This window comes from Citrus sinensis, chromosome 4 (assembly GCF_022201045.2).
Source record: "Citrus sinensis cultivar Valencia sweet orange chromosome 4, DVS_A1.0, whole genome shotgun sequence".
In the NCBI taxonomy this organism is placed as follows: Eukaryota; Viridiplantae; Streptophyta; class Magnoliopsida; order Sapindales; family Rutaceae; genus Citrus; species Citrus sinensis.
In genome coordinates, this window is record NC_068559.1 from 26,049,227 (window position 1) to 26,069,719 (window position 20,493).

Consider the following 20,493-nt stretch of genomic DNA (forward strand, 5'->3'; position numbering starts at 1 on the left):
TGAGATAATTTTACAATATCCATAAAATTAATAACCAGTAAATGCCACGTCATTTCGTTAACTTCTCAACCCAATTTCAATTGGGCAAATTTGTCTAATTAATTAAATTTTTTATTTTGTTTAAAAATAAAGGAAAATTCACAGAAGTAGCCATAATATTTTTGTATTTTTTTAAAAATTTAATCCCTCAATTTTTTTTAACATAACTAGCCAAATACTAATCTTTTGGACTAAATTGCCCTCATCAATTTCATCAATTTTTCAAACAATGTCACTTTCAACAAACCTCAACACTCTCAACACCCTCAACAAACCTCAACACTCAATAAATCTTAACACTCTCTACACTCTCAGCATAACAAAAGTATAAAAATCTTAACACTCTCTACACTCTCAGCATAACAAAAGTATAAAATCATCAATTGGGAGCATCTTAAATGTTAGTCCATGTTCTTACAAAAATATGAATTTTTAATGTATTAAGTTCAAAATTGATGTAGATTTTGCTATAAATGTTGTTATTTTTCATTCATAAAGTAATGTAATTTGTTAAAGTAGCTAGATTTGAGTTGAGAAATTAAAAAAAAAATATTGGCAACAGTAGAAACTCCAGTTAGAAACAAAATTCAGGTTATGTACGACAAGTTGAATTATGTGTGACAAGCTAGGCGATATGTGCCTGTCGCACATAAATACCACTATATTTTTATGTGACAGCCACTTGTTGCCTAGTCTGTCACACATAATTCAGTCTATTGCACAAAATTATAGTACGTGCGACATGTATCTTTTGGAGGTCATAACTTAAGCTACATGTGTCCTTTTTTGGCATGTAATATGTTGTTTCGAAGCTTACGACAAGACGAATCAAATACACAACTTTTTCACCAGTCTCCCCCATGGTCAAACAAAAAATTTACCTTAATTTAAGTGTGACAGACACCTGTTGCACATAGAGTTGCTTGTTGCATATATTTTATTTTGTTTACCATTCATGTAAAATATGTCGCATATTCACTTTATCATGTTATGTAGTGTGTAACCACACTTATTTTGCTTTTTTTACATTTTTCAAGTTTACTGGATTTAATTGTGTTTCAATTGTGTTTTATTGGTTGGTGGGAGACATCGGCGGATGGCCTCATGGAATACATCAATGGTAATAATACAACTTTTTTTGTTCGAAAAGATTGTACATTTGATCAATTTCTGACAAAAGTTTATGAGGTTTTGTAGATAAATAATAGGGAATACAGTATCACGATGAATACAACTACGAGATCTAATAACACAATCTATCGTACATGTTCACTACTTAGGGACATATTTAATGACGAAATAATCAATGTTATGTTACATATTGCCTCTTATGTAATCAATTATGGATGCATCCCAATATTTATTACTATATCTCCTCGAGTTTAGAATCGACATGTTGAAATACTAGTAGAAACTGAAACGTCTTCATATTTTTTGGTAGGACATCTGGACCATTGGAAAGCCCTGTAACTAGGCACCACTCTTCGATCGATAAACGTATCAAGCGCTCTCCAATTTGAAACCATAATTAATTTTCATCAGTTTCTTCATGTCCCACTTGCCTAAGTAATAGGTTGTGGATTATAACATCACTAAATACATAACTATCCAAGTCCATGAAGTGCCTAAAAGTATCACTTTTGAACAATAACAATTTTTTGTACGTTAGCTTACGTTCGATAGCTTTGATGACTTTTTTAAATTTTGGTGTCTTCGTAATATGGCCTGAGAAATGATCATCAAATCATGACTTCATCACACCTGACTCCTTCATAGATTTAGGTGGATTGCGTTTTACCAACTTAGTTTTCGTTATCTATCTAAACTAAAATCGAAATTTTATTCATTATTGTGCGATCTGTAAAATTATTATAATAATAATGTAAAATAAAAAGTTTAGCTGAAAAAGTACAAATGGTCTTATGTTTTAGAAACAAATTGTGCAAAAAAATTAGTGCAATGGGCATAATGTGCAACCAGAATGTTTGTGCGATGGATGCCATCACAACAATTTTTGTGAGGCGAGCACTTGTCCCACAATAAATCAGATTTGCTTTAGGTTAAACGGTGATTTGTTAGACAAAATTTGGTGTGACGAGTGTCCATCATACTAATTTTTGTGAGACGGGCACTCGTTGCACAACAAATCAAATTTGGTTTAGTTCAACGGCGAGTCGTCACACAAAATTTGGTGCGACATGCTCTCGTCGCACAAAAATTTAGATTATGTGTAATATGAGTTGTTGTGCGACGAGATAAATTTTGTGCGACGACTCACCTATCGCACAAAAATTCAGATTAAATTTAAATTACATACAATCTAAATTTTTGTGCGATGAGTTCCAAGCCATCACCTAAAATCATGAGATGGGTAATGGCCATCGTTCAAATTTCTTGTGATGGGTGCTGCCATCATTTGAATCTTTACGCAATGGCAACACCTATCACAAGAAATTCCAGGCAATGGGTGCCTCAGCAATGCACCAACGCCGGCAACACACCAACACCAACACCAACAAATACTCAACCCTCTATCACCACCAACAAATACTCAATCTACCACCACCACCACAACAACAACACACACAACAACAACACAACAGAAGAATAAAATAAAACATTTATTTGAAACTACTAACCTAGGATTTTTGAACTTTAAACATTTATTGGACTTGATTTCAGCAGGATTGATGTTGTTGGATGTGATTTCGATGAGATTGACCGTCAATGATGGACTTCGATATTACTCTACACTGTCGGCGATAGGTGAGAGATTTCGGTGAGTTTGGGTGAAAATGGCAGGGGTAGTTTGGTCCAAATTTTTGGTGTTTGGCTAATTTTGATAAATAAAACTTGTGTGGTTATTTTTGTAATTTACTTAACTTCTATGATTATTTTCGTAAATGTGCCAAAAATAAACACTTTTGAAACACAGAGGATCACGGTTCGTGGAGTAGAATATTCCAAATGGATAAAATAATGAAAAAGAAACGCTAACTCAACCGCTGCTACAATCTAACCATGGTCAATCTCAATCTAAAAATCGAACGGTGCTGGATCAAACCTTAGAAACGAATCCAACCGCTTGCAATAGCTTACAATAAAGAACAGCGGCCTCACAAGCTTTTGCGACAAAGAAGAAAAATTCAATTGATCTCTTCCCGTAATTGATGAATCGATAAGTCAATCTGGGGTTAGGGTTTTGTATCAGATGGAAATGGACTACGTTACAGGGTTTGCTCACAGTCACATGGATCGTCGTCCCACGAAGAGACCTCGATTAGCTTGGGAAAACCCTCAAGCTCACTCTAAGGTACATTTGATTTTTTTAAAGAAAAAAATGATTTGAATAGTTATTGAGGATCTGTTTGTTTCCTTAGGATAAAATAAAATTAATTTTTTCTTTCCGCAAAGGCATATGAATTGGACCTTTGTTTATAATTGAAAGATTTGAATGGCTTGTTTAGATCAAAATTTCTTCTTTTTTTTTAACTGTATTAGTAGTATATTGTTTATCCCTTGTGCTTGGAAATGACAAATGTTTAATGTTGGTTATTTAATAGTCTGATCTTGCAAAAATGACCAAGAATTTCTCTGTGTTGATCATGTTACTTGACGTGACTTTAGAATTTGTCAAATTGTATATGTCTTCCACTTTATTAGTATTATATCCTTAAAAATTGGGGGAAGATTTTGGAAGTGAATAAATGTGGAGGTGGGCAGAGTTTATGATTTCTTTGTGTATAGTGTAGTATGAATGAATGGCTGTGTGTAGGCTCAGTCAGGAATGTATTGTGGACAAGAGTTGGGGAATCTGACAAGCTTTGGGCCATCAAGGGTACATGCAGACCATGCTAGTATGTTTGTAAAGGGATTGGCTCAAAATGGCACTCCCCAATGGCGAAATGATGACAAAGATGGACATTACCTGTTTGCGCTTGGAGAGAATTTAACTTCTCGCTGTAATTACACTTGATCATTATTTTTGATGAGTTCTTTTTTTTGTTTTTTTTAAAGTATCTTGCTAATATTTGCTTCTGCTTTATGTGGATGAAGTAGGGAATACCGTATTTTAAATGCATAATAATGATATCTTTCTATTTTTTTTATCTTTTTCAATATTTTCTTTCTTTACTTGAATGAATTGTGAGGATTTTTAGGGTCTCAAAAGCTTCTCTTATGTGTAGTACAGTATAGGCAGAAGCTTTAAAGAAAATTGAGGCTCAGAATATTAACTGTTTACATTAACCGTTGTGGATTTGGGAATTTTTTAAAAATTTTTTTTATTTGGAATTAGGTTATCTTCAGCAGTGGCATTAATTCTCTGCCATGTGCTAAAAATATAATCTCTCTCCCTCTTGTATATCCACCTCGTTTCCATATAAGAAAAAAAATATTTATAATAATATTTCCTTATAAATCTTATTGCTAATAAAATAAAACGTATCTTGTCCTTTCCCATGGTTTAGTTGCTGTTGAGTTTTTTTTTTTTAATTACTTTATTATCAGTGTCTTTATTTACTGGGTTTCAATATATGGAAAACCTTTATTTTCAAGTTATTTGAATTATAAAAAAAAAGATTTGCTTATTTATTTGAATTTTTTATTAATCATTTATTAATTTTCCAAGAGTTACTTATTCTCATTTTATTGCCCTCTTGCTTGCAGATAAAATCCTCAGAAAAATTGGTGAAGGTTGGTTTCACTTCTCTAGATTCTGTCTACAGTTGTGTTATTGATTTTGTGGTTTACGTCCTCATATTACTTCTTCTTCTTTTTTCCCCCCCTTTTCCATTTATATTTTTTCTTCCAACAGGAACTTTTGGTCAGGTTTTGGATTGTTTAGATAGGGAAACAGGAGAGACGGTTGCCATAAAAGTTGTGCGAAGTATTAAGAAATACCGTGAAGCAGCAATGACAGAAATTGATGTGCTTGAGTTGCTCAAAAGATATGACAGAAGTGGCAGTCAGTGAGTTTACATTTCTTCCTTGTTATCATTTGTCGTTTTTTAAGGTTTTGAGGTGAATCTTGAGTTAGTTTTAAAGTGCATATATTCTTTGCAGTTGTGTTCAAATAAGGAACTGGTTTGACTATCGTAACCATATCTGTATCGTAAGTATACAACTGATTTACAATGACATGATTTCCCCAATTTGATAATATTTTGGGGTTAAGACTTGGTGGATTTAAATGATCTTCACAGGTGTTTGAGATGCTTGGACCTAGCCTATACGATTTTCTTCGGAAAAATAATTATCGCCCATTTCCGGTTGATCTTGTCCGTGAGATTGGCAGACAACTGTTGGAATGTGTAGCATGTGTGTAATCTGCTATTACTCTTCTTTTTTCCCCGTAGTTGGTAACCATTTTTCGGGAGTTATCTGAGCCAATTCATGCTCGCACAAAGGCACTAGTAGCTTTTCTGTTAAGTTTAATAAATTTTTATTTCTTTTTTGTATTTTTATTTTCGTGGGAGCTTTGATTTCTCTCAAGTGAATTGCTGAGATTTGAGGCTGGATTATAATAGTCATGCCATAAGTGCTTATATGCACACACTCATTTTCATTGTGCAGTCATGCATGATTTGCGCCTCATCCATACCGACTTGAAGCCTGAGAATATACTTTTTGTTTCTCCGGAATACTTGAAAATACCTGACTACAAGGTAGCTTTGCTTATTTTTCAGATGTTCTCAATTGGTGCGTGCCTTTGTTGTTATTAGAAGTCAAATGTTAATGATGCATCTTCTGGCTTTGCAATTGTACTATATTGTTTGTCTTTTGTACTATTTGCCCTTTGATGTTGGTTAATTAGTTTTTCTAACTTTTTAATTTGTAGGTTACGGCCCGATCACCAACTGATGTGAACTATTACAAGAGGTTGCCAAAGTCAAGTGCTATTAAGGTTATTGATTTTGGAAGCACAGCATATGAGCATCAAGAACACAACTATATTGTCTCCACCAGGCACTACCGTGCTCCTGAGGTTATTCTTGGTATGGTGTTGCTTTGTCCTCTGTAGAAATTTCTGTTGTCATTGGATCTCTGGAAGTTCATGCCTTTAATGCTTAACTAAATTTCAGGACTTGGATGGAGTTATCCATGTGACATGTGGAGTGTTGGATGTATTTTGATTGAGCTGTGCTCGGTATGTTAATGTCTTCAGAGTATGTTGGCATGCATTGACAGATATTGCATACAAAATAATCTTTAACATATACCTGTGGGAAAAAATATGTTTCTTTGTAGGGAGAAGCTTTGTTTCAGACACATGAAAACTTGGAGCACTTGGCTATGATGGAAAGGGTTCTTGGCCCGATACCTCAACACATGTTAAAAAGAGTCGAGTGCGTGCCCTTCAAAAAATTCCTGTTATTTTTATCCTTTCAATATACTATTTTTCAATTTGTTTGTCTATTCTTAATTGTTGGTTCAGCAAACCTGCTGAGAAGTTTGTTAGAAGAGGTAGATTGGACTGGCCAGAGGGTGCAACATCACGGGAAAGCATTAAAGCTGTTCTAAAGCTACCTCGTCTCCAGGTGTGTATGATAACATGTATCTTCAAGTTACATCGTCCTTTTGGTTCCAGGGACTTGTTTAGAGGTTCATTACTCATTGCAAGCCTATGCACATCATACTCATCCATTTTTATGGGATATTATCATTTTATCACTTAAGTTTTCTTGGAATATTATTTTACAATCAAAATTTTCTGACAATTATTTTATCATTTTATCTAACGTTTCAATTTTTATTATTTTATCAGCAAATTGTTAAAAATGACTGAATTTTTAACAGAACTCATAATAAAAGTCTATTTTACCCCTAAACTGTCAAGTACAAGTTAATCCTCTGAATTAAAAAAATACAAAATTAATTATATACAAATAGATAATACTTTTATTAATTGATTTTTTTTTATATATATCTAAATATGTCTAAAATAATCAATTGATAGAATTGCAAATATATATTAAGATTCTTGAAATATCCCTGTGACATCAGTAACTTGCTAATGGAGTTAGCGTTTGGTGGTAAAGTGATAAAAACTAAAACATTGAGTAGAAAAAAGTAATTATTAGAAAATTTTAATGGCAAAGTGATATTAAAAAAAAAAGAGTTCAGTGTAAAATGATAATATCTTTCTTTTATTTAAAAAAAAAAAAAAAAACTTCTGGCAAAAGAAAAAGATTACTCAACTGATTTATCATTTCGTTTGTCTTTTTGCTTTGCAGAACCTAGTAATGCAGCATGTAGATCACTCAGCTGGATACCTCATAGATCTCTTGCAAGGGCTTCTCAGGTATGACCCCTCCAGCAGACTAACCGCCCACGATGCCCTCAAGCATCCTTTCTTTACCAGAGATTATTACAGAAGATTTTAGATATAAGTTTTTTTTTTTTTGGGTCGCTGTTATTTTGTCTTCATTTCGAGGGCGCACAAGTGTTTTTCTTTGGAGTTGTGTGGCTCTAGTGAAATTGGCTGGTGCGGGTTTCTGTTGGGCTTAGTGAAGGGTGAAAGATTGGGCCAGAATAATGCCTGCTTATGGTAAAATCTCGTGTGTAGCTTTTGTAAATAATCCATTGTGAGCAATTCTTTCTACTGCGGAAGTGTCATACATTCATTATATATCGTCTTCCCATTGTATTGAAGTCTTTGCTCTTATCACATGAAACGAGATTTTGCTTAATCAGGTTTTCCCCGGCTTTCGCTTTATCTTTTAATTATAATTTGTTGTCTCGTAAGGAATCATCATGTGCGCACGGCGCTGAAGCATATATATTTGCATAATATTATTGGCTATCTAGAATTTTGATGCTAACTCACGATTTGAACCCAAGAGATAGGAAACGCCAAAGAACACGAGCAGAAACTGAAGAAAGGCTGGTGTTTATGGTTGCTAATTAATTAATTATATGGTGCGTGAAAATATATTGTTATACAAAAGAACAAAAAAATGTAAAAAAAAAAAAGGCAAAATCACTGGTTAATTTGTACTTGAAAGCCAACGAATCGAAAACAATTTAGAGAAGTATAATTCCAAAAATGGTTCCCTCTCCTCTCAGCGTTTTGTCCTGCATTTGCTAGCTCTTAAGACTCCACTGGGAGGACCAGAGAGCACAATAGTGCAATGACTGTAGAGCCAATAAGAGTACCGTAAGAAAGTTCCCAAATCGGATCGTGCCCGGAACACTCCCTTGACTTGAAACATAACTGCGTTGCTGTCTATTTCCTTCTTAAGCTGTTCAGTTGCCGCGAAAGGAAGCCGAACTTGGCTTGTCACCAGATGAACATTTGTAAGCCAAGACGTGCGCCTTGCTGCCGAGAAAGGTTCGACATATTGAGAAGCAATGAGGGTCTTTCCGTAGTAAAGATCAAGGACTACGTAACTGAAGTCTACTTTGACTTTCTTGTTAGGATTTGTGAAGTTAGCAAGCACATTGAGATCGGCGTTTAGCAAAACTCCCACGTCTAGATAGGCTGCGTTTAAGCTGACACTAGACACATCAAACCGTGGGTTATGTGGGCGAAAGAGAAGATAAACTATGAGGACGACTATGCCTCCTAGAATTATGACAATCCAAAAGATTGCACAAAAGCCTGCAAAAAACCATTGGTAGAGCTTGGTTCGACGAGGAGATGGCGCCCGCAAACCTTGTGAATTACGTTGGTGGTACTGATCTTGATGCAGTGGTGGTATTGCTGCCTCTGGACCGTGCGGCTGGCCATGATGCTTTGGTTGTGTCGCTTGTGACCATTGAGGCTGCGGTTTCCATTGAGGTTCCGTCGCCTGATCAGGACCATGCGGTTGCTGCTGCCCACCCGGAGGTTGTGGCCGGACTTCCTGATCCATTGGTGTCATTGACCATGCACCTAGTGGCCAGTAACGCCGATCCTGGCGCTGCTTTTGTTTCTTTGCTCGTGGCACTGGTGAACGCGGTGGCTGGGTATATTGGTCTTGGTGATCTTGGTACCATGGTGTTGTCGTTGCCGCCCCCAGAATAGGTAACGGAGAATGTTGGCGTTCAAGTTGATTTGGTGGTGGGCGAAAATGAGGATTGGTTTCAATTTCACCGCGCCAAGACATGGTGATATGTGATGTGTTGCCAAAAAGAATTGCGACGGAACAACGAAGAGAAGTGAGGGTGATATGAATGAGTTGGTGCTAGGCCAGTGGGAAAGAGGATTACTTCATGGCAACTTCAGGGAGGATTCATGCATGGGGAAGGAATCAAACATTAGCTGAGTATGGGAGGCAAGTAATCTTACTTGATAATTCCCTTTTCCCAAGAGCTCCCTTACTGTTATTGTTAACTTCGGGTACGAGGCATGTCCAAGCAACTGCCTATCGGGCTTTTTCAACCCACATTGATGATAGGGTCCAGACTCCAGATCAGATTCTCGCATTATAGAATCGAGTCCGACCTCCTGAATAAATAAAATAAATAAATAGATGTTGTCTCAAAAACTTCCTCTTAACTTACATTGTAGGCGAGTAAATGGCAATTTGCGGTAACTATCAGCCATTTACTAATACAATGTTAATTTAGATTGTTTTGTCATTAATTTTGTTTTAGAAACTTTTCAATTAACAAACTTGAAGGCACACGCGACCAAGTGAAAAGAATGAAGCTACCATTGCCATACTTATGTTTTACGATATTATTATTAAATATAATACACAGCCCTAACAAGTAACCTTTAGGCAACGATAAAGCTTGCCATAATGGCATCTATTACATCATAAATAGCTAAGAACAATTTTATTCATAACACATGTGTTTAGGGAATTAAATAGGATGACCACGATCTCCTCTAAGTAAAAATGAGTAAAAGGTTGAGAAGATCACCTCGACCAGGTGCTATGAGCTTGAGGAAATCACCTCGACCAGGTGCTATGAGCTTGAGCAGACCACCTCGACCAGGTACTATGAGCTTGAGTAGATCACCTCAACTAGGTGGTATGAGCTTGAGCAGATGACCTCGACCAGGAATCCAGACTTAGCTCAAATAAACCACCACAAAGCTCATCTGAAAAATCAAGGCACGAATTTGATCAATTAATGGTTATTGTCACGATCTAAGGTCGTGAGTGTGGAGTGTTGATAAAAACCCCGAGAAAACCATGCCAAGGGGGGATCTTTTTCTCCTTGTCTCACTGAGAAATTCTTTCTTTTACACTCTATTTCATTTTTCTGTAAATTATTTTAAAAAAGCTTTTGGTTTTAAGGCAATGTTTATTAAGCCATATGAGAAATGACATACTTGGTTTTTTCTGTAAATCCGATAACTAACTTGAGCGTCGGAGGGTTTACGCAGGAAAAACTTCCAGCGCCTTTAAGCATTCTCTGTAATTTCAGGTACTTGTTGATCATTAGCTTAAAATTTATCTGCTCATAGTCGAAGGATCTTCTTGGAGATCAACCACTAGCTTCCCACCAAACAAATTTAATGCTGATGCAGGGATCTGAGATCGAGTCACTAACCAACTCATCCGGATTTTGGCATCAACATTTGGCGCCGTCTGTAGGGATCGATACAAAAAGCCAATCTGCTAACTCTATCAATTTTCATCTAGCCAAAACGAAGGCAGAATATTATCATGCACAAATTGCAGCAAGCCCTCTTTTATTTCTGGATTCACGTGAAAAAAAAATGAATTGAATCAGTAAAAATTAAACCAATATTGACATTCATGAGCTTGAGATCAGTAAAATATGTCTCACAAATTTCATTTTTGCTTGTATTTTCTATTAAATTGATGTGATTACTTTCAATTTACTCATCTCTATGTGTGATATATTGCATCTGAATGATCAATTACACATGCCACAGCCTCGGTATAGTTTGAATTTGTTTCCGTATTGGTAAATTTGTGTATTCACATGACACCGACTTGAGAAATTTAACTTTCATAATAATTAGAAATTAGTTGGTAAGCACGAATTTAAGAAATGTGGAATTCTAATGCTAGTTGCTTTATAGTCAAACTTCTCTCCAGATTAGGGATGGCAATGGGGAGGGGAGGGGAGGGGAGGGGACCAATCTCTCCGTACCCATCCCCGATATTTTGCGTATATCCTTGTCCCCTCCCCGTCCCCGTCAGAATTACTTGAGAGAATCCTCATCCCCTCCCCAAATAATAACAGGGGATCCCCGAAGGTCCCCGATCCCCGAATAACTAATATATTTTTTGTTTTCGATTTTGAGTTAATCATATTAAAATAAAAAATTCAAATAAAAGTAAAGTTCGAAATATATCTTACATTAATATCCATTACAAAAGTTATATACATTAAATTAGTAAGTAACGCAACATGCAAGGGATACAAACTTCTTTTACAAACTATCATGAACAAATTAATAGTTTAATATAAAATTGTTACAAATAAAATCGAATTTAGATTCAAAATTAACTTTTTCAATGGTGACATGGACACTTTATAAATGTGGACTATTCCCTTTACAACACAATAGTTAAATCAGAGCAAATCAAGAGCAAATATTAGATTAGATTAGATTAGATATTAAAATTGTGATTCGCTGTGGATAATTATAACATCTAAAAATAAATAAAAAAATAGATTTAAGTTTAAAAAATTTAAAGAATATTAAAATTAAAATTTTGGGCTAATAGAATCTACTCGGTCTTTTTAATGTTCTAAATAAAAATTTAGGACTTTAATTAGTTAATTAGGCCTAAAAGTTTAATAATATAAATATTTTGATATTTTTTATTTTTACCAATATTTATAATTTTATAATTTAAATTTTATTATTTATTTACTAGTAATTTTAAAAAATTAAAATAAAATTAAAAATTAAAATGGGAAAATGGGTAGGGGATAGAGATTCCACCTCATCCTCGTCTCCTCCCCGAATAAAAAATTGGGTATGAAATTATCCTCATATTCTCCCCGAATGGGAAAAATCCCCAAGGGTACCCGTCCCCATGAAAATTTTTGCCATCCCTACTCCAGATCATGTGCTTGCTATAAAATTCTGCACATATTTCAAGCTTAGAAAAATTAAGATCTTATTTACTTTAAACATGATGGCACATGCACATGATCTAATAACTTTATAAATGCAATACTCACAATTGGATTGTGCCACGGTTTTAGCATATTTGCTATAGATTAATTCTTTTAAAATAAAGATTTGACTACTAATTTGGTGCAGAGATACGGTGTTTTACGATTTTGGAAACATGTGTCAGAGGATATTTGTTAAAAGTGATGACACGAGATCACACACAATAAATGTTCGACAAAATAACTGACAGAATTGAAAAAATTTCGCAGCCTCAAATTGTAAGGAACAAGCTCAGGAATCTACAGAAGAACACTCACGATGGTGAGATTAATTGGATTGGAAAGCAAAGGTAGCAACTAAAATTGAAGGGAGTGACGCTCAAAAGAACATTGTCTAGGAGCAAGGATTAAAATCCAGGTTCTGATTCAGTTCATTCAATATACTCATCAAACTAATTGAGAGCATGAATTATTCTTAATCATAGCTCTATTATACCTTTGCATGAGAGAACATTAGAAATTATGCATACATAGCTGTATGTAAATAATGCTTGTCATCCACATTGCACAAATTCTCATAATTGTTAATGAGTGTTGGAAGAAGTATAATTAGCATAATTTGGATGAGGCCGAGTATTGGTTATTTTGGCTCACTTTAATAATGCTTTTAAAACAAAACAAATGTTTATTGATGATGAGAATTGAAAGGAATATTTTCAAGCTTCAAAGCATTGACAAAGTTGGATTTTTTTTCCCGCAAATTTTATTCGTTTTATGCCCGAGTTATAATATTGCAAGAATGCAAAGTCAAGCTTGGAATTTGCTTGATGAAATGCCAATCAAATAATGCAGAGCACAATCTCAGGTGCACTTGTTCTTTAACCTCAATTCTATATTTATTCTTTAAAACTAATTATTGATTTAAGATATATGTTAGATCGAGTTTTGACTCACCGTCTTTACCCATTTTCTAGTACAAAAATTTTATGTTACCATATATAATTTAGTTCTATATTATCATAGCACTACATCCCCTTGATATAATGATATGATTTTGTTTAATGGTTTAAACTACCATCTCTTTTATGATTACATGTTCTAAAATGCTATGCTTTATTTTATGTTTAAATCTCAATGTTCATAGCAATAATAAATGAAACAATGAACCTTTAGTAGATGACTTTTATCATATTGATAAATGAATATGTTATTGATAATCATGGAGCATAAAGGATGTTATCCATTAAAAAACCCAAATGCATAAATAAATGACTAGAAGCGTGGCTAAAAGCCCACTTATGTGTTTGATTTTTTGAGCTACTTTTTGGGAAATTTATAAGTTACAGTTTGTTTTGAGATATTTCGTAACAATGATGACTTTAGACACCTGCACACTAGATTCGCTACTATTTAAGCTACGTTTTCGAATCATAATCCTAGTGAATGATATCACGTCTATAATTTGTGTTTGATACTTATTAATTTGACAAACTCTTATTTGACTGGCCAAGTCAATTTTAATACATTTGCGAATGAGGCAAGCTATGCACCCGAAAGGAGACATTGATGCCAAAAGTTGCATCCTAATTAGGTCATAAATTTTAACAAATTTATGTCTTGATGTCTACATGAAAACATGCATTTGTAGCATTTATTTGCGGGTATAGTATTTACCTACTAGTAATTTATTAAATGAGGATAGTTTGTACATGTCAAATTAATAGAGCTCATATTAAAGCTAGTGATATAACTCAATCAACTTGATTTCTTGAAAGTTGCTCAATATGAGAACGATTTATGAAAGGGCAAGCAGGCAGAATTTGCAAGAAATTTTCAAAGGCATAGGGTGCCGAATCCTGCTCAGCCACATGAAGGCGAGCAGGCAAAATTAGCAAGAAATTTTCTAAGGCACAGGGTGCCGAATCTTGCTTAGCCGCGTGAGGGCGAGCAGGCAAAGTTGGCAAGAAGCTTTCTAAGGCACAGGGTGTCGAATCCTGCTCAGCCGCGTGAGGGTGAGCAAGCAAAATTGGCAAAAAATTTTTTAAGGCATAGGGTGCCGAATCCAGCTCAGCCGCGTGAGGGCGAGCATGCAAAATTGGCAAGAAATTTTTTAAGGCACAGGGTGCCGAATCCTGCTCAGTCGCTTGAGGGCGAGCATGCAAAATTGGCAAGAAACTTTTTAAGGCACAGGGTGCCGAATCCTGCTCAACCGCGTGAGGGCGAGCATGCAAAATTGGCAAGAAATTTTTTAAGGCATAGGGTGCTGAATCCTACTAAGCCGCATGAGGGCGAGCAAGCAAAATTGGCAATAAACTTTTTAAGGCACAGGGTGCTGAATCCTGCTCAGCTGATTGAGGGCGAGCAGGCAAAATTGGCAAGAAACTTTTTAAGGCACATGGTGCCGAATCCTACTCAACCGTGTGAGGGCGAGCATGCAAAGTTGGCAAGAAACTTTCTAAAGCACAGGGTGCCGAATCCTACTCAGCCGCGTGAGGGCGAGCAAGCAAAATTGGCAAGAAATTTTCTAAGGCACATGGTGCCGAATCTTGCTCAGCCGCGTGAAGGCGAGCAGACAAAATTGACAAGAAATTTTCTAAGGCACATGGTGCCCAAACCTGCTCAATCGCGTGAGGATGAGCAGGCAAAATTCGCAAAAATATTTTTTTAAGGCAAAGGTTTACCCAAATCTGCTCAGTCGCAAAAGGACGAGCATGCAAAATTCACAAAAACATTTTCTAAGGCAAAGATTTACCCAAACTTGCTCAGTCGCGTGAGGACGATTGGGAAAAATTCGCAAAAAATATTCCTGAGGCATATGTTTGCCAAAACCTACTCTGTCGCATGAAGATGAGCAGGCAGAATTCTCATAAATACGCTAAGGAGAAAGTTTGCCAAAAACTTGATCCGTCAACTAAGGCCGAGCAGGCGAAATTCACAGGAATACACTAAGGCAAAGGTTTGCCAAAAATCTGCTCTGTCACATGAGGACAAGCAGGCAGAATTTGCATAAACTACGCCAAGGCAAAGGTTTGCCAAAAAATCTGCTCTGTCACATGAGGACGAGCAAGCATAATTTGCATAAATTATGCCAGGGCAAAGGTTTACCCAAATCCGCTATATCACATATATTTAAAAAAAAAATTCATTCATGAGCGGATTAAGCAAGTGCAAGGTTAGAAGCCTTAAAACCTATTCTAGATAAGGCTTAAGACCTTAAAATTGCTTAAAACAGTAGAAGGTTAAAAGCCTTGAAACTTGCTATAGATAATGCATAAAACCTTAAACTAACGATACCTACTCACCCATATATATATATATATATATATATATATATATAAAAGCATGGTTAGCAGGGAAAGCAAAATGTTTTAAGTGTTTAAGGTTTTAAGTTTTTAAAATTATAAACTTTATAGTTTCCAGTGTTGATTCGTTTTACTCTCAACACTAGAAACTTGGGGACTGGTGTTTAGGGAATTAACTAGGGTGACCATGATCTCCTTTAAGTAAAAGTGAGTAAAAAGTTGAGGAGATTACCTCAACCAGGTGCTATGAGCTTGAGGAGATCACCTCGACCAAGTGGTATGAGCTTGAGCAGACCACCTCGACCAAGTGGTATGAGCTTGAGCAGACCACCTTGACCAAGTGATATGAGCTTGAGCAGACCACCTTGACCAGGTGCTATGAACTTGAGCAGACTACCTCGACCAGGTGCTATGAGCTTGAGTAGACCACCTCGACCAAGTATTATGAGGTTGAGCAAACCACCTTGACCAGGTACTACGAGGTTGAGCAGACCACTTCGATCATGTGTTATGAGCTTGAGCAGACCACCTCGACCATTTACTATGAGCTTGAGGAGATCACCTCGACCAGGTGGTATGAGCTTGAGCAAATGACCTCGACTAGGTGATGACCAAGAATCCAGACTCAGGTAAAATAAACCATCACAAAACCCTTCCGAAAAATCAGGGCACAAATTTAATCAATTAATGGTTATTGTCAGTGATGACCAAGAATCCAGACTCAACTAAAATAAACCACCACAAAACTCCTCTAAAAAATCATAGCACAAATTTGATCAATTAATGGTTATCTTCACGATCTAAGGTCGTGGGTGTGGAGTATTTATAAAAACCCCGAGAAAACCACGCCAAAGGGGCTCTTTTTCTTCTTGTCTCACTGAGAAATTCTTTATTTTACACTCTATTTCATTTTTCTGTAAATTATTTTAAAAAACTTTTGGTTTTAAAGCAGTGTTTATTAAGCCATATGAGAAATGACATATTTGGTTTTTCCTGTAAATCTGATAACTGACTTGAGCGTCGGAGAGTTTACGCCGGAAAAACTTCCGGCGCCTCTGAGCATTCTCTGTAATTTCAAGTACTTGCTGATCATTAGCTTAAAATTTATCTGCTCATGAATATTCTGCTCATAGTTGGAGGATCTTCTTAGAGATCAACCACCAGCTTCCCACCAAACAAATTTAATGTTGATGCAGGGATCTGAGATCTAGTCACTAACCAACTCATTCGGATTTTGACATCAACAACATGTACTCTTGGTGAACGCTAAATGCACTAGCACTTCTAAGTCTTCCTCATGAATAAAAAAGACTGGTGTCAAAATTTTGTTCAGTTTACATAGATGATATTTACTTTTAACTCCTCTCACGCCCAAAATGCATTTTCAAAACATCATATTATCGGCTAAACCGGACTAATAGAGGCTGTGTTTTTTTTTTAAAAAAAAAAAAGAGTTTTCAGAAAAACAACATAAACTTTTATTGAGTTCTTAATATTTTTGTCAAAACAAAAAAACCCATTTTTCAAAAACTCTTTTCCAAACTCGTTACCTCGAGAGTAAGTTCGAAGTCATCATTTCAACTTCACAACATCACTGAACTCGTAACATTGATCATCCAGAGATATGCACCCATGTTTTTGAGATGCATATTCAGTCCTCGACCCTCAGGACATAGGATCCCTGTATTCAGTCCTTAACTCTCAGGAATTGGAATTATTTTCTATTTTCAACACAGATGACTAAGGCAGCTAACTGAATTCAAATCGATGTGAAGAAGCCTCTGCTGCATTCCATGTAATCTGCATGTCTTCCACAATATGTGCTGAATTATTGTGATGCTTCATTCCTTTCCAGCCATATGATACATCTATATTCAAAATTTCTCTAGTTAGATTAATATCAGTGAATCCACAAGAAACAAGCATGAGCATTCAACTTTGGATGGACAACCAAAAAAACAAAGAGGGCACACACCTCCATCTCTGGATTCGAAGCTCAAGTTCAAGTATGAGCATTCTGCTTCCACTTCATCCAGAAACTAGGTTGTATTTTCTCTCAGATGACGGAGGTTCAAGCTGAACAAGAGTACGCAAAAGGGTTGGGGAATTGTTAATGTGAAATATTATATAAAACTCAATCTAGTGATAAGACGAGAATATGGAGGTTGATTAGAGAAAGAGGGGAGGGAGAGAGAGAGAGAGAGATATCCTAAAGAGATTTTAAACCCACGGGGAGAATAATAGAATTACAACTATTTACAGTAAAAGAAAGCTAGCAGCTCAAACCTGAGTGCCGCTCTTTTCAGAAGCTATTATGGTTTTGACGAGATGATGCCAGAGAAAAAGTACTTCCAATATAGTTCTCTGCAGCAGAATAGAGTTAACATACCACCAACAGCATAAACTTCAACCTGAAATAGGGAAATTCAATCATTAACAATGAAGCATGAAAAGACAAAGAGAATCACATTGTCCCCTATCAATACTGCAAATAAGAGAGTCACATAGGAACAATCAACCAAACATGCAATTGATAGATTGCACAGCAACAACGAACACCCAACTAATTGCATTTTACTAGAAGGGGGTCCGAGGCCTAACATGTTCAAAGACAGTAGCTAAATGACTACCCTGTTTCCTTCATGTCAGAATGAAATCTCATACCAACCATACAGAGCATATAGTGGTCACACAGTCAATCATGGGAGGCTAAATACTTTTATATCATGAAAAAAGAGCATCAGAAAATGTAACGCCTAGAAAAAACAACTGCTGGCAGCATTGACACTTTAAGAAACCACAGTTTAGGTCACTTCCATCGACTTGTTGGCCACAGTGCAAAGTAAGCTCCATATTGTCCCACCGCCAAGCAAATAGACTAACATAAAAGACAGCCCTAATACGGTTCCTTCGATAGACCATCTAAACTTTCAGCTGATTCATACTTAATTCTGCATAAGTTAATTTAATTTAAAAAAAAGAAGAAGAAGAGACATGGGTAAAGCTATAGCAGAAACAGAACACCAATGCTAGCATTTCTACAGCAAGGTTGGAGCTCCTATGGCATTTATAAATGGGATGGTGCTGACATCAGTGGTGGGAATGAACAGATATGAAATTATATAAATTTTTAGCCATTCATAAAAAGTGGCACATCCAAAAAAATACATATAGAGTTTAAGGAGTGTATTACCATGCCTCATTTATTTGCAGCATCTTGTAAGTGGATAGCTTCTATTAGTGCCGCTGAAACTGTCTTATCAAGAGTAAAACCCTTCTCCATCATCTGATCCCACAACCTACAAGCTAATTCAAGTTTCTTTTCTTGTACAAGCCCACCAATTAACAATTTGAAAGTTACTTCATCAGGATGTGCTCCTCTAATCTGCATTTCTTCATAGAGATGCATTGCTTCACTTACTCTAGAAGACTTACACAGCCCATTTATGAGGGCATTGTATGAAATCACATCTGGGGTGATGCCTTGCTCTACCATGTCAAGAAAAACACCGTAAGCCGTCCCAATTTCTCTGCTCTTGCATAGACAATCAATAATGGTAGTATAAAGTATACGATCAGGTGACAGATTCATCCCTCTCATCTGATTAAGAAGCTTCTCTGCCATAGCAGAACTTCCTTCTCTAAGAAAAGCTTTTATAAGAATAGTAAATGTCACAACATCCAGTTCAATCCCCCTTCGTCTCATTTCTTCAAACAGTTTATAAGCCCTTCTAGTTTGACCTCCCTTGCAAAATGCTTCGATAACAGTATTATATGATACTTTATCACGGAGCCCTTTTGCTTCCATCTTTTTCACCATGAACATATAAGCTTTATCCAGCTGGTTAGAATTACAAAGACCCTTAAGAAGTTGATTATAACTATATACATCAGGTTCTATCCCACAACTCTCCATTTCCATCACCAGCTTCTCAGCCTCATCCAACATGACCTCATCACAATAATAATTTAAAATTGCATTATAAGTGACCAAATCTGGCTCACAGCCATTCCGCTTCATAAAACTCTTTATTGCCATAGCCCTACAAATCCTACCAGTTCTACAAAACCCACTAATCAATGCATTATAAATCAATACACCAAACTCAACCTTTCCTTTCATTGCACCAACTGTTAGTTCATATGCTAAATCAACTTTCCCATCCCCACACAGCCCAACAACAAGTGCTGCACATGCTTTATTATCAGGTTTAATCCCATTTTCAATCATATGTTCCCAAGCTTGTACTGCTTTATCAAACTTTTTAGCTTTGCACAACCCATCGATAACAATAGTATAAGTAACAAAATCAGGCTCTCTTCCTTTACTAACCATTTTATGAAACACTTCCAGAGCTAAGTCAATCCGATTTTCGTGAAACAAAAGATTCAAATAAATATTAAAAGCCCAAATATCAGGCAAATAACCTAGCTTATCCATGTTATCTAAAAGTATGTTAATTAAAGTAAAATTCTTGACCTCACATAAACCTGAGATAAACCTCGAATAAGTGAAGGGTGTTAAAGAGAAACCAAGAGGGTGCATTTGTTGGTAATAGAATTGGACAAGGTCAAAACGAGAGTGGCGAATTAGAACGCCGATGAAACGATTGTAGTCAATGCTGAAAACGCGGCAGTTTGATTGAGTCATTTCGTCGAACACGTGGACGGCTTGGTCGATGAGGCCGGCTTTCACCAAGTTAGAGATCTGGGCGCGGTATATCAGGCGTTGGGCGCCCAGTTTCTGAATCATATCAGGGAGAAATGCATAATAGTGAGCTGATTGTGTTACAGCTTCTGGGTTTCGGCGACTGTGATTTGTGAGTGAGTGAGGAAGAGGCTGACGGTGTAGCTTGTTTCTGCGAGGAGGACGCTGCTGTGTGGTAGACCGATTCTGGCCCAAATGTCAAAATTTTATGCCAAATTGACTAAACAAGCCCAAATTGTATTTTAATCACACCCCTTTAAGGATAATGAAGACTGAAGAGACGGTCGGATACATTCTCACAACAAACCCAAAATGGACGGTGTTTATGAAGAGTAGGCCTTCTGACACCGTCGTAAATTACTTACGAAACCTCTCTTTAATTGAAATTACATAAAATAAGTTGTTATT

The 20,493-nt window shown here is 36.2% G+C and overlaps 3 protein-coding genes across 6 annotated transcripts; 1 reads left to right on the forward strand and 2 right to left on the reverse strand.

Moving 5' to 3' along the window:
* Positions 1-3,075: 3,075 nt before the first annotated feature.
* On the forward strand, positions 3,076-7,730 carry LOC102622173 (serine/threonine-protein kinase AFC1-like). Of its 3 annotated transcripts, XM_006483912.4 has the most exons (12): positions 3,076-3,352; positions 3,815-4,001; positions 4,708-4,734; positions 4,856-5,009; positions 5,104-5,152; positions 5,244-5,358; positions 5,614-5,705; positions 5,879-6,035; positions 6,123-6,187; positions 6,289-6,386; positions 6,476-6,578; positions 7,275-7,730. In XM_006483912.4, the coding sequence occupies exons 1-12, from the start codon at positions 3,251-3,253 to the stop codon at positions 7,422-7,424; spliced, it is 1,299 nt and encodes a 432-aa protein (XP_006483975.1). In that variant the 5' UTR covers positions 3,076-3,250; the 3' UTR covers positions 7,425-7,730. The 3 variants fall into 3 exon arrangements, with proteins under 3 accessions (XP_006483975.1, XP_024957050.1, XP_052295547.1); XM_025101282.2 differs by lacking the exon at positions 3,815-4,001 and having other exon boundaries at positions 3,077-3,352; XM_052439587.1 differs by lacking the exons at positions 3,076-3,352; positions 3,815-4,001; positions 4,708-4,734; positions 5,104-5,152; positions 5,244-5,358 and having other exon boundaries at positions 4,859-5,009.
* Positions 7,731-7,823: 93 nt separating this feature from the next.
* LOC102621884 (uncharacterized) lies at positions 7,824-10,695 on the reverse strand. Its single transcript, XM_006483911.4, has one exon. It carries the CDS (start codon positions 9,126-9,128, stop codon positions 8,103-8,105), a length of 1,026 nt encoding a protein of 341 aa, XP_006483974.1. The 5' UTR covers positions 9,129-10,695; the 3' UTR covers positions 7,824-8,102.
* Positions 10,696-13,360: 2,665 nt separating this feature from the next.
* Positions 13,361-20,336, reverse strand: LOC102621409 (pentatricopeptide repeat-containing protein At1g13040, mitochondrial). 2 transcript variants are annotated; one of them, XM_025100360.2, is made up of 4 exons: positions 18,576-20,336; positions 17,664-17,788; positions 17,353-17,453; positions 13,361-17,245 (listed from the first exon to the last, which is right to left on the reverse strand). In XM_025100360.2, the coding sequence occupies exon 1, from the start codon at positions 20,128-20,130 to the stop codon at positions 18,577-18,579; it is 1,554 nt and encodes a 517-aa protein (XP_024956128.1). In that variant the 5' UTR covers positions 20,131-20,336; the 3' UTR covers positions 13,361-17,245; positions 17,353-17,453; positions 17,664-17,788; position 18,576. The 2 variants fall into 2 exon arrangements, with proteins under 2 accessions (XP_024956128.1, XP_015387355.1); XM_015531869.3 differs by having other exon boundaries at positions 18,571-20,329.
* Between the last annotated feature and the right edge of the window lie 157 nt (positions 20,337-20,493).